Genomic DNA, 12,801 nt, shown 5'->3' with positions numbered 1-12,801 from the left:
ATCCCACCTTCAGGGACCACCCTTATGACCTAATTCCTTCCAAAAGGACTCACCTCCAAACACCATCACATTGCAGATTAGAGTTTCAGCATAGGCATTGTGTGTGTGTGTGGGGGAGGGGGGGTGGAGAGCAGGGGGAGGGCACCACAAACATGTAGTCCATAGGAGCAAGTTATACTGGCTTTATGCCAGCGATGTAAATTTGTTTTTAGTATTTTATTTAGTTTATGTTTAGGCAGAGGTGAAGGGAGGGAGAAAGAGAGGGAGAGAAAGGTCAATGTGTGGTTGCCTTTGGCGTGCCCCTACTGGGGACCTGGCCTGAAACCCAGGCATGTGCCCTGGCTGGGAACAGAACCTGCGACCCTGTGGTTCGCAGGCCCCACATTCAATCCACTGAGCCGCACCAGCCAGGGCAATGATGTAAATTTTATTTTAAAAATACAGTTACTAAAATCTCAAAGGGGATAAATTGAAAGCAAACTATTAGATGAAAATTAGCACTGGGCAGAGTAACTTGGTGAAACTGCTAAATGTGGTTTGCAAAGAACTGAATTCAAACGGTGATCTAAGGCGAAAGGGTCTGCCCTGAAGGTCTGCTTCCAGGCAGGGCTGCCCTACCCGGCAGGTACACGAGAGCCCCTGATGCTTTTAGGGATCCATATAAGTGTATTAGTTTTTCTTAGAAATTAAGGTCAGAAGAAAAAAAAATACTTTCAAGTTAAAGAAATGTTTAAATATATAATATCAATGTATTTTCATATATAACTTAGTATATAGTAATATACCAACAGAGTTGCAAAATACAATTTTTAGTATTTTTCTATGGAGGAAGTGGCCCACAAAGGTGAACTTGCCCGGGGCCCATGAAAATCATAGCATGGCCCTGTTTCTCTGTACACTCAGGAGGCACTGGGGGCAATGGAGCAGAGGGTGGAGCTTTCTCAGCAGCACCACCAGTGGGCAGGGGCGGGTACGCGTGGCCACCAGCTAAGCATGGATATGAGCCCAAGTGCACATCAACAGACAGCGCGCCCACCGCCCACCAGACATCAGCATCCACGGCCTACCAGACACCAGGCTTTGGATGGCAAGACCCACCCCTGTTCACGCGGTCACCACCTGCAGGTCAGGATGGGTTCCGGCAGGGAGCAGGGCTGAGCCTTTGGGGTGAAGTTTTTCTGGGGACTGGGAAAAGGCTGGGATGGGAAAATAGTGGTACTCCAGGCATCATCTATTAAGAAGACCTATTAGGACTCTTAAGCCGTCAAGTCACGTTCTAAGGTTTTAGGGAAGAAGCACCTATGTGGCTTGAGTCAGGCTGACTGTGATGCTAAGAGGCACGGGAATGAGAAGCAAACACACACACACATACATACATACATACATACAGGGTCTAAACACAAGAAGTGGCTTGGGGCAGCTGGCAGATGCTGCTTCTGGAAAGAAAAAGTTTCTGAAACAATTACCCAAATGCACCCTGAAGGCAAAGGCTGGCAAAGTTAAGGCCGACTCCAAGGCCCCTTGACAAGCTGGGATGACAGAGGTACAAATGCCACTTCAAGCCGGAGGACTGTGGTTAAAGGCCAGGTTTGCCAACCAATTCTATATCTTGTAGTTGCTCTCTTGTTGCCGAGCGAGGAGCATGGCATTGATAAATCACCCTATTATAACCTGTGATAAAGGCAGCAGGTACTTAGAGAGCTGACCAATAGACACCTGAAAGAGACAAATGGCTGCAGGGAGACAGCTGGTACAAGTTGGAAATTAGCGATACCTGTTGTGAGGGGCACAGGACAAAGCTTACAGGACAGAGATAATATGCCAGTATCACGAATGTCCATTGATTCGGGTCACCTGGCAGTCTTCTTGGGGAAAAGTCTCAATTACTAATAACGTACATGAAAATACCCTGAGAACTATGATCCATCACACAAATGCACGATATTATTGTGGCTAAACCAACTGAAGGGGGAAATTGGAGCAATGGTGTCTATACTTTTACTTTAGGCTCAAGTTTTGGGATATTCGGTCAGAAGTATTTTTTTTCTAACTGGCCTGGAAATTTACCCTTGTGACACGTAGAATCAGCACAAAGCCTCCAGCTTTGAGGGGGACTCAGAATGATTATGTAATGATACGAGCGTGTCTTCTGGAGACTTCTCTGTGAAGTTGGGCTGTTGGCTACGGTCGATTGTGGAGGTTTCTACAGCAGTATCCAGCACCTTTTTTGCAAATCATTTCCTTCTCAAACCTCAAGAGTTTTTGCCAACCACATTCAAATGGTCTGTACAAGTGCTGCCCTACACTTTCCCTTCCCTCGGAGTTGGGCCAAGTGGGCCCGAGGGGGGTCATCAGCTGCTTCAGTGCCTCCATGTGTTGGACTAACCACAAATTTATCATGTGGTCCAGCAAATAGAAAGCCACGTGGAGAACCACAGAAAAAAAATGCACTGCAATTTTTTTTTCTGACAGCTGTCATCACTCAACAAAATCTAAACTGACACCTTCGGTGGCCAACAGCTTTGGATAATGCATGTCCACGGTTCCCAAGGGAGAAAGGTCCCTGGGGGCACAGGTCGACTGGGGGCAGGTTTCAATGAGATGGATAGAAAAATGAACTTGTGAGATATCAATAAAGAATGGAATGGTTTAATGGGAGGAGCCCATATGTAGGTTTCTGGTGAATAACTTGTGATACAGTGGAAACTACATGTGGCATCCAGTAGTTAGCCCATTTTTACTTCATGAAAACTCATTCTCACATTCTGCAGCAGCTGCTACTGTTTGGATTATGAATAGGAATAAGCCATATGGTGTGGCAAAAAGGACTCACACATATTTTCACATGGACAAATATTATTCCAAAACATAAACACGTCAATATAAGTGTTTTTCCTCCTGGGAGCAATACAGCCCCCAATCTCAGTTATAAGAAAACAACTCACTGTGTCTGTGCAAGCATTACCTGCCAAGGTTATGACTGGAAGCTGAGCCAGAGAAATCCCCAAGTTTTTCTTTCCTTATTTGTAGGAAGACAGCAAGAAAGGGAGGAAGGGAGGGAGGAAGGAAAGGAGAGACAAAGAAAGAGGGGAGGAAGGAAGGAAGAAGAGGGAGAAAGAAAGAGAAACAAAAGAGAATGGGAAGATGACTTAAAGAAGAGGGCACATGTGGTCCCTAGCTCTGCCATCTGGGCAGCAGCCTCAACCCAGAAGCCTCCTAACCGAGAAGCAGTGCGCTTGCCTGGGGATGGCGATGCCAAGTGCCCAACAAACAGATCCAGAAGGCGAAGGCAGAAAAGACTTATCGGGCCATTTACTTATTCATTGTTTAAAACCGAATTCATTGGGGTGGTCCTGGTTAATGAAGTTATGTAGATTTCAGGTATACATTTCCACAATACATCATCTGTATATTGTATATTGTTCATTTACTGAAAATAACTGTTCTGACATGCGTGAGGTGATAGCTCATTGTGGTTTTAATTTGCATTTTTCTGATGATTAGCGACATTGCGTATCTTTTCATACGTCTATTGGCCATCTGTATGTCCTCTTTGGAGAAGTGTCTGTTCAGATCCTTTGCCCATTTTTTAATTGGATTGCTTATTTTTTTTTGGTGTTGAGTTTTATAAGTTCTTTATAAGTTTTTGATATTAAACCTTTATCAGATGTATCATCGGCAAATATGTTCTCCGGTGCAGTGGGTTGTCTTTTCATCTTGTTGATGGTTTCCTCTGCTGTGCAAAAACTTTGTAGTTTGATGGAGTCCCATTTGTTTACTTTTTTTGTTTCCTTTGCTCGAGGAGATATGTCAGAAAAAATATTACTATGAGAAATGTCTTAGATTTTGCTGCCTATGTTTTCTTCTAGGATATGGATGGTTTTGAGTCTGACATTTATGTCTTTAATCCATTTCCCTTTATTTTCATTGTCGACACGATTACAGATGTCCCCATTTTCTCCCTCTCTGACTGCCTCCACCCAGCCCCCTGCCCCCCAGTTGTGGATGGTGTAAGAAGGTGGTCTAGTTTCATTTCTGCATTATCTGTCCAATTTTCCCACCACCGTTTACTGAGTAGACTGTCTTTACCCCATTGTATGCTCTTGCCTCTTTTGTCAAATATTAGCTGACCATAAAGGCGTGGGTTTATTTCTGGGCTTGCTTATTTTGTTGTGTTGATTACATGTCTGTTTTTACATCAGTACCATGCTGTTTTAATTACCATGTAATTAAATGGTATTACATGGTAATACATTACCATGTAATTAAACGGTATTAAACTACAGTGTAGTTTGATATCAGGTAACAGGAATTCTCCAACTTTGTTCTTTCTTCTCGAATTGCCATGGTTATTTGGGGTCTTTTGTCATTCTATATAAGATTTTGGGATATTTGTTTTAATTCTGTGAAATATGCCATTGGTATCTTGACAGAAATTGCACGGAATCTATAGATTGCTTTGGGTAGTATGGACATTTTAATGATGTTAATTCTTCCTATCCATGAACATGGTATATGCTTCCATTTATTTATATATTCTTCAATTTCATTCTTTAGTGTCTTATAATTTTCTGAATGCAGGCCTTTTACACCCTTGGTAAATTTATTCCTAGGCATTCTATTTTTTTAATGCAATTAGACAGTTTTTAAAAAGATTATTTATTTTTTGAGAGAGTGGTAGAGAGGGAGAAAGAGACAGAAACACCAATGTGTGGTTGTCTCTCATACGCCTCCCCCCCAACCCCCGCCCACTGGGGACCTGGCCTGCAACCCAGGCATGTGCCCTGATGGGGAATCAAACCGGCAATCCTTTGGTTTACAGGCTGGCACTCAATCCACTGAGCCACACCAGCCAGGACTACATTGTTTTCCTAATTTCCCTTTTTTATAGTACATTATTGGTGTATGAAAATGCAATTGGTTTCTGGATATTTATTTCATATCTTGCTACTTCAGTGAATTCACTTATTAGTTCTAGTAATATTTTCATGGAATCTTTAAGGTTCTCTATATACAGTAGCATGCCATCTGCTACTCAGGCCATTTCTCCCTGTCAGTGAAAGTTCTTTTGAAGCATGCTTCTAGCTTTTAGTGATTTCATTTAACTGCCTAAAAGACAAAGTGTCTGTCACTGACAAAACAGTTCTCTGATTTATTTAGGCCTTCTATTTCTGACTTTGGTCACGTTACTTCTGTCAGTCCCTTCCATTTTTCTTTTTTCTTCCTCTCTCTAGAACTTCTTACGTAAGTTTTTCCTCCGAGAATCCAGCACTTTTGGTGCTGGTTGTTTTGTCATCATCTGCAAAGCCCTCTCCCTGTATCCCTTTATCTCTTTCTTCCTGTCTGGGCTCGCTCATTGCCTCCCAAGACTTGTCATTGCCTGGCTCTTCAGCACCCTGAGAGGCTCACCTGTCTCCCAGCAGGGGGAACAGCCCTCTGGACTCACAGAGGGCAGACCTGGGGTGATGTTTGCATGAAGGGGCAGAAAGAGTGAGCTCAGCCATGGGTTCATGTCTTTGCCATGTAGGTCCTGTGGGTCATCTCACGGAACGAGAGGAAGCCACTGGAGGGACAAAACCTGGAGGGAGGACAGGATGACTGAGAGGGTGCCCAGCTCAGAGAACCCACACTCGGAAACACTGCATCGCCCGGCCGTGTTAGAACTGCCTTCCGTGGTGGTTTTCAGTGGGTCCCCTCTCTCAGCGTATAATTTCTGAAAGTGAACACACTGAGATCAATTTACCTAGTGACCTTTCTCTCACTCTTTAGAATTTGGATGACAGATTATTAAGAAAAATCTAATTCGGTATTCGCCCACCGCCTGGTCACCCTATACATCAGGGGCCTTCTGCCCCAAGGCCATCGGTGGCAGGCTGGTGAGTGTAAACGGATGAATCAGCAGGACTGAGACAGTGGGGGCTGAGCGGAACGGGAGGATCTCCGCCTCCAGCAGCATTTGGAATTAAACGCCTGACAACCTTGCATGCTACCAGCAGACACATCCACAGCTGCATTCAGCCTCGGGGCTGCCGGTCTGCAGTCCCTGCAACCTTCCCCACGCCCCACTCGGGCACCTCCCAGGTTCCTTGAGCTGCTGCCTCCCCAGGTAGCCCACTTCACTTGTCGCCCCTAACTCCCGGCCTACATTTGTCTTACTCACACCCATTGTCCCTGGGTCGAACCTTTGGTGTCGCACACACACTCCAGCTCCTCAGTGAGCTGCAGGAGGCTTTTTTTTGTACCCAGAGCAGTTTCTTCTCAAGGGCAGGTGTGTGGGGTCACGTCACCTGTCCTATAAGGATACAGACTTAAACTCCAGGCCAGCGGTTCTCAAGGTGTGCTCCCTGGAGCAGCAGCATTGGCTGCACCTGGAGACTTGTTACAGATGCAGAATTTTAGGCCCCACCCTGGACCACCGCAGCAGAAACTCCGCGCTGTGGTGGGCCCAGCAGTCCGTGCTCTCACCAGCCTTCCAGGAGGCTCTGCTGCAGGCTCCAGTTTGAGAAGTCCTGCTCTCTCCAGATGGTCCCACTCCCTAGTTTCCACGGGCTTCCGTCTGCCTGTATCGCTTTTAAACTGCATGCCTAGAGCTAAATCTTACCCACACAGACTATTATCTCACATATTGTAGAGGCATGGAGAGACATTATGAAGATTACATGAGATAACACCTATGAAATACTTAGCCCAGTTCCTAGCACCTACCAAATATGTAATATACATTAGTTATCATCACTGTGTCATCATTAATCAAGTTATTCTATGAATTATATAACATTTTATCAATGCAGTCAAAGAGTAAATGAACTTTTTTGTGTATGTTAACTTCCTATTGTCAATACCTCTACAGAGTACGTGTCTCTCATTCACAACTCTCATGTTCACGTAGCAGATGGAAAGGGAGAAACCCGTATTGAAGACAAGACCATACATCGTGGGGCTGAGACATCCTCACCATGTAAGGAAATGATCTTGTTACATGAGACAAAGCTCCAAGACTTTGGGGAGGAGGAAGAAAGGCCCCTTAAAAAAAGGGAAGCAACCACAGAAGTATAATTCCTTTCAGGAGGATGAGGGTGAAGTAGCAAAAGGAGAAATCAAATAGAATTTTAAGTTTTCCTATATTTCAAAAAGCACAGAGAACCTCTCTTTTCTCTCCATCCTCCAATTCTCAATGCCCTGCAAAATCTCCAAACTCCTTCTATTGAAGTTAAAAAAGCTATTTTGAATACTACCATGCAAGCAGCAGACATGCCAGGCTGGGCTAGGTCTGTATTAAAATTCACTCAACAAAGAATTCTGACTCTCATTAAAATGACTACTAAAGGAGAGCCAAGTGGTTGACCTTCACATTATTCAAGAGCGACACCAATCACCTGGCCTTGGCACGCACGCGGATTTCTCGCAAGGCTGTCAGCAGGCGTTTTCTGAATGGCATCCAGAATCGCACTGGACAGAAGCGCGGCGGAGGTCGCCGAAGCCACATCAATAATGATAAGCAGGATGATTGCGGCCCCCTCCCGTCCGCCCTGCGAGCTGGCGGAGTTCACAGCACGGCTGACTACGCGGGAGGCAGCGCTTACAGGAGCTCCTAGCCAAGTGCCAATGTCACTGTAACATATTGAAGACAGAGACTCTACCTGAACAGTGCGGGCCGGAGGTCTGTGGAAATGAGATGCGCTGAGGAGAGGAAAGTGGACAAGAAAACACACACGTACACACACCCCTTGTTTTTATTAGCACATTTCCTTCAGAAATTGGGGACATGTGCAATGTAAATGCTTGCAGTAGTATATCACAACTGCCATATTTTGAAGTGCACTTTTTAGAAAAAGTACACAACTTACAATAAAGGGGAAAAGCTAATGATGAAGTATAGTCTTTCCTGGAATTATAAGTAGCAAGTAAAATGAAGTAAAATAAAATTACGTCAAGGGGTCACGGTTGAGAAACTGTCCCAGATTCCTCTGGCAAGATCACCTGTTCAACACCCCTGTCCAAAGACGCGCTGCTCTCCCATGCCAGCCTCTGCCTTCCTCCAGGCTGCCAACCTTTCTGGTCTTGTCTTCAGGAAACAAATACAGGCCCAAAGGGAGGAAACACAGGGTCGAGGAACCACAGCAAAACTCAGTTTTAATCCCTCTTCTGCTACCAACCCCTTGGGTAATATTGGGCAAGTTATTTGACCTCTCTGTGCCTCCATTTCTCTTTCTGTAAAATGAGAGATTTGTGATATCAGGAGTCACAAAGTCAGAACTGCACAGATCCTGGAAGGCACTCTGCAATACAGGTAAAGGGGAGAATGCGTGTCCCATGTACAGGGGACAATGCTCAACTCCAGCATCTTCTGATGCTTTTCCAAGGAAAATTGTCACATCTTCTGATTCTTTTCCAAGGAAAATTGTTTCTGGATCGTTACGTCAAAATCTTTTGAGATTTAAATGTTGGCTCAAAGGTGAAAAGAAAGAACTATTAAAAAACACTCCGCAGGTCAAACAGAAGACACGTACGGTACTTAAGAGTTCTCACCATCTAGGATTCAAAATTTACCTTGAATCCAACTACAGCTTGTCCATCAGAGCATGCAACCCCTTGATCTGCGTACTTGTTGGTAGTAACCTGTTTCCCTTACAAACTTTCAGGTGAACTGTGCACCTATTTTTCCAGGAGGGGCGTTAGGACAAGTCCAGCAAAGGTGGTCAGCTGAAGCTGAAGCACATTGCCAAGGACCCAGATGTCAGGGGAGCAAACTAACTAGAAATGAAACTAAGAGAGCCAGGGAGGAAGAAGAAAACGTGTTTCTGATTCAGCAAACAGGAGCTAGGAAGACCTTGGGAATTTTACCCACAATATTGTGAATCCAGTTGTGACAGAGGAGGAGCTTTGAGGGTACAGAATGTTCCAGGTGGCACGAGCGTGGCCTAGAAAAGAAATTTTGGTCTGAACTCTCAGGAGGGGCATTGGTACCTGAAGAACTTTTTTGGAAAGCATTTGATTAACTCAAGAAACTGGCCTTAGGAGTAGATCTGAGGAGAAGAGTTAGACTTTTCTCCTGAACAAAGGTGGACTGTTGCTTAGACAAGACAGCCATAACTTGCTAACTCCACGTAGCTGGCACCCTATAGCTCTGATTCACCAACTAGTGTTTCATATTTTTCCTCTGAGATATGCATCTTTCTCCCCATTCAACCTGTACCATGATGGCCTGGGACCACTGTCATCTCACGTTTAGGCCCTATCACAATAGCTTTCTAACAGGCTTCCAGAATCTTCAGAATCCAGTCCATCCAGGTAGCCTAATTCTCCTTAAACACTGCTTTTATCAAGCCACCTCCCTGTTCCACTACCTTCCGTGGCTCCCGTCGCCTGCCAAACCTGCATTGCTCTGCTTGGCTGCCACAGGTCTCCAGGATCCACGGAACTTCATCTCTCCCCAGGCCTGCACGGGCACTTCCTGCGCAGTCACCCGATGCCGCCCCGTTTACGCACCAGTGTCCCCCTCGCCTGGATGCCCACCGCTCTCTCTCACGCCCCGCCCGGTCTTCTCTGGCTGTTTCCTTTACGAAGCCTCTTTGACTCCCCGACTTCAGGATCGCCGTTGCATTTCATGCCTGAGCCACGCGCTCTGCCACTCAGTTACACATTATTTGGTTCTCTAATGGTTCTATGTGCGTACATCTTGTCTCTCAATTACATTCTGACCTTCGCGACTCTAAAGCATGTCTTCTCCCTCTGAGTCCTCTGCAGACACGGCGGAGTAATACAGAGGCCAGACTCAGCACTTACCCCGCGCTTTGCTCGGGTGAGCTCATTTAGAGAAAAGGGGTGGGGACGAATCAGGGTTTTCTGCTTGAAAAAAGAAAGATGGCTTGGGTCTCCTGGTGGTGGTGGCCACGTAGAACCACATAGCCATTAGCACGTCCACTTCCCCCAAACTGTGCCCACTGCTCTGACCGCTGTCCCTTGCATATCACCCAGTGAGGACCATGTCCTCGTGTTCAGCGTATCCTTGTTGCAGGTGGCCTGTATGATCGGTGCGCAAGGTTGTGTGCAGGGCGGAACCTATTCTGTCAACTGTGCCTTGAACATCACACAGCCTAGGGGAGAGGAGGCCGCACTTGGAAGCAAAGCCCTAAATGTGAGCTCCCAGGGGCCACTCGGATCCTCTTCGAGAGAAGCACTATCCGGCATGGAAGGGAACTGCTAAGCGACACAGGCAGTCTGCGAGAGTGCAGACGTGCAAGGAGTCTAGTGGACCGGACACCAAGAACAAGCCGGGAGCTGCCGACGGAGAAGCGGCTCTGGTCCTCCAGGCGGAGGAGGCAGAGGACATGTCCAGCACTATGCAGGAAGTTGCCCGCGCCCGAGGCAGAGGCTTACATGCAGCTCTCCCTTCCACCTTGCTCGGGAACCTGTCAGCACCAAGCCCATCATTAGAGCCCTGTCTCACAATCTGTGCGGTTAAGATAACAACTTGCTGACCACAGGAGAGGTTCGATGTGTTCATTATGATAGGAAGACACTGGGAAAATGCACCAGGCTCTCCAAACTCCGTTTCTGTTGATTCGACAGGTTCCTGAGCAGCCGCTGGAGTGTAACGAGTTTCAGTCTCTCCTGCCCTGGCCATACCTGTCCCTGGGTGTCAGAGCTGGCAGACAGTCTATCTATTGCCCAGCCTGGAAGGAGCTAAGGAGAGACTGCTGAGCCACTGCCACCCATGTAAGGGAGTCCTTGGGACAGCTGACCTGACGGTACCCGGCCACCCGCCCGCCAAAGGAAGTAGTGACAACATGTAGGGGCAGAGCCAGAGTCAGGGGCCTGAAAGCTTCTAAAAAAAGAAAGCACTCAAAATGGCAGTTTGAGTAATCAAGGTTTAAGAGATCACCAGGTGAGCCTGAATGTGCACGATAGGTTTACCTTACATTTCTGACACTCTCTCATGGGACTGAGGGCATCTGACCCGGGGACCTCCTGAGGCAGGGGCTGGGGTGTCTCAGTGGAGAAGACCAGTGAGGCTTCCATCTCATCCCTTTGTGCATTTCCTGAGCTCCAGCCTCTGCCTGGGTCCCATGGGCTGTCTTAGGGCCCCTGAGCCAATTAGAGCCCGCTGCTAAGTCAGCCGCCAGCTCCTTGGAGCACAGGTATTCCTTCCTGCCCAGAGGGCATGCTGAAAAACCCTTTTTATTTACCTATAATTTGTCAAAGTGAGCTCCTAATAAAAATAACAAAAATTTAAAGATCTATTACAATAGCATAGAAATGGTTGTTTCTACAGTACAACTGGTTACACTTGCTAAGTAAGAGAATGGCCTGGATAAAAAAAGGGAAGTGTGTTCAAAGCTGGATTATTGACCTTGAAAACTGTACCTTTTTAGTTACATTTGGGAACAACACAGTATTTTTTACCCTCATTTCTCCAAAAGTATACAACTTGGCTTGCCAGTGAGGTACAGCATTAAAACCTAAGATATCAAAAATAGTGAACATTCTTTGACGATCAGAAGTGATTACTGTAGAAACCAATGTTTTAATTTGCTCTTGGAATCAATTTCATGTCATAAACACAGGTAATACAGGTCAAACTGCCAGGGAAAAGACCAACAGGCCACCCTTGCTGCCACCAGAAGAGCATTTGCTATACCATCCGATCTAAAAACCACCGTGTTAGTGACAGGATTTTCTGTTTCCAGTGAAGTTTACATTCACATTAGAAAACAAAATGAGAATGTACACTGTGGAACAGTGAGATGCGCCAACTGGAACAGCACTGAACCTGGGCTTGGGGTCTGTGAGCTTGTTGCCCAAGTCTGGGCTGCTCAAGCAGGGGAACTTCAGTTTACTCAACTGTAAAGCGAGCTGACAGCCAGGATCACCAGGGCCTGGGAACTGGCCACTCTGTGAGGCTTCAGACGGCCAGTTCATCTAAAGTGAGCACAGTGGCTATCTATGACACACAGGGAAACAGCAGCTGTAAACACGTCTAGGTTGAACATCAGAAAAGTTGGTTTTAGGCAGACATTAGAACGCTCCTTTCCTGTGCTCTTCTGACACACACACACACACACACACACACACACACAATCTTACAGGAAGTACATTTCAAGAAGATCAAAAATCGCGATCCAAATCAGAGTTCCAAGAGGCGCTCATTTGTGTGAAAATCTAGCTCGACCTCCTAATTCCTTCCTGTCAGGACTTGTTTTGCTTCCGTAAGGTCATGTCTTGAGTGCCCACAAGCTGTTTAGTATGGCTCATCAATAACAAGAGAAAAATTTACACCCAAACAATTCGTCCAAAGTCATTTATCACTAAGGTCAGTTGGTATGTAGAGGACATGTTTCATTTTAAAATAATGAGCTAAACCACAGTCCTTTGATTATAAATTCCCCTTTCATCTGAATGTTATGAAAAGCCACAAGGAAAATGCCCAGCATGATGCCCTTGATATTTAAACAGTTCATTTGACTTACCATTAGTCTGCTCCAGAACTCAGCCTCCCTTGCAAAGTGCTCCATAGTGAAGGGACAAATGCCTGGTTCTGCCTTGTCAAAAGTGTCCCTTGGACTGCCCAAACGACTGAGCACAGCACTCGGCAAGCCCTTCAGCAGAGCCACTTTCATAATATTGACGGTTGCACTCTCTCATCGCTGGGAATCTTGGGAGAAATGCAATTTGCATATGTTGGGGTGAGATGGGTGCGGGCCTCGCCCTTAGCTGTGATTCAAAACCGAGATGTGTTTCATTCAAGGAGATAATAACACAACTTGAAGGAGAAAAGTATCCCCTAGCATTAATGCCACT

General features: G+C 46.0%; 1 protein-coding gene across 1 annotated transcript in view; it reads right to left on the bottom strand.

Moving 5' to 3' along the window:
- The window catches only part of SASH1 (SAM and SH3 domain containing 1), a 297,134-nt gene extending 284,546 nt beyond the window's left edge, over positions 1-12,588 (bottom strand). The window contains exon 1 of the mRNA XM_045844033.1: positions 12,471-12,588. Coding sequence (XP_045699989.1) covers positions 12,471-12,515 — 45 coding nt within the window. The 5' untranslated portion in view covers positions 12,516-12,588. The remainder of the gene's footprint in view (positions 1-12,470) is intronic.
- Between the last annotated feature and the right edge of the window lie 213 nt (positions 12,589-12,801).

The sequence above is a fragment of the Phyllostomus hastatus genome, unplaced genomic scaffold (genome assembly GCF_019186645.2).
Source record: "Phyllostomus hastatus isolate PE091 unplaced genomic scaffold, TTU_PhHast_1.1 phas_contig_40, whole genome shotgun sequence".
Classification (NCBI taxonomy): Eukaryota; Metazoa; Chordata; class Mammalia; order Chiroptera; family Phyllostomidae; genus Phyllostomus; species Phyllostomus hastatus.
Note: the sequence above shows the minus strand (reverse complement) of the source record. Positions and strands in the feature narration are given on the sequence as shown.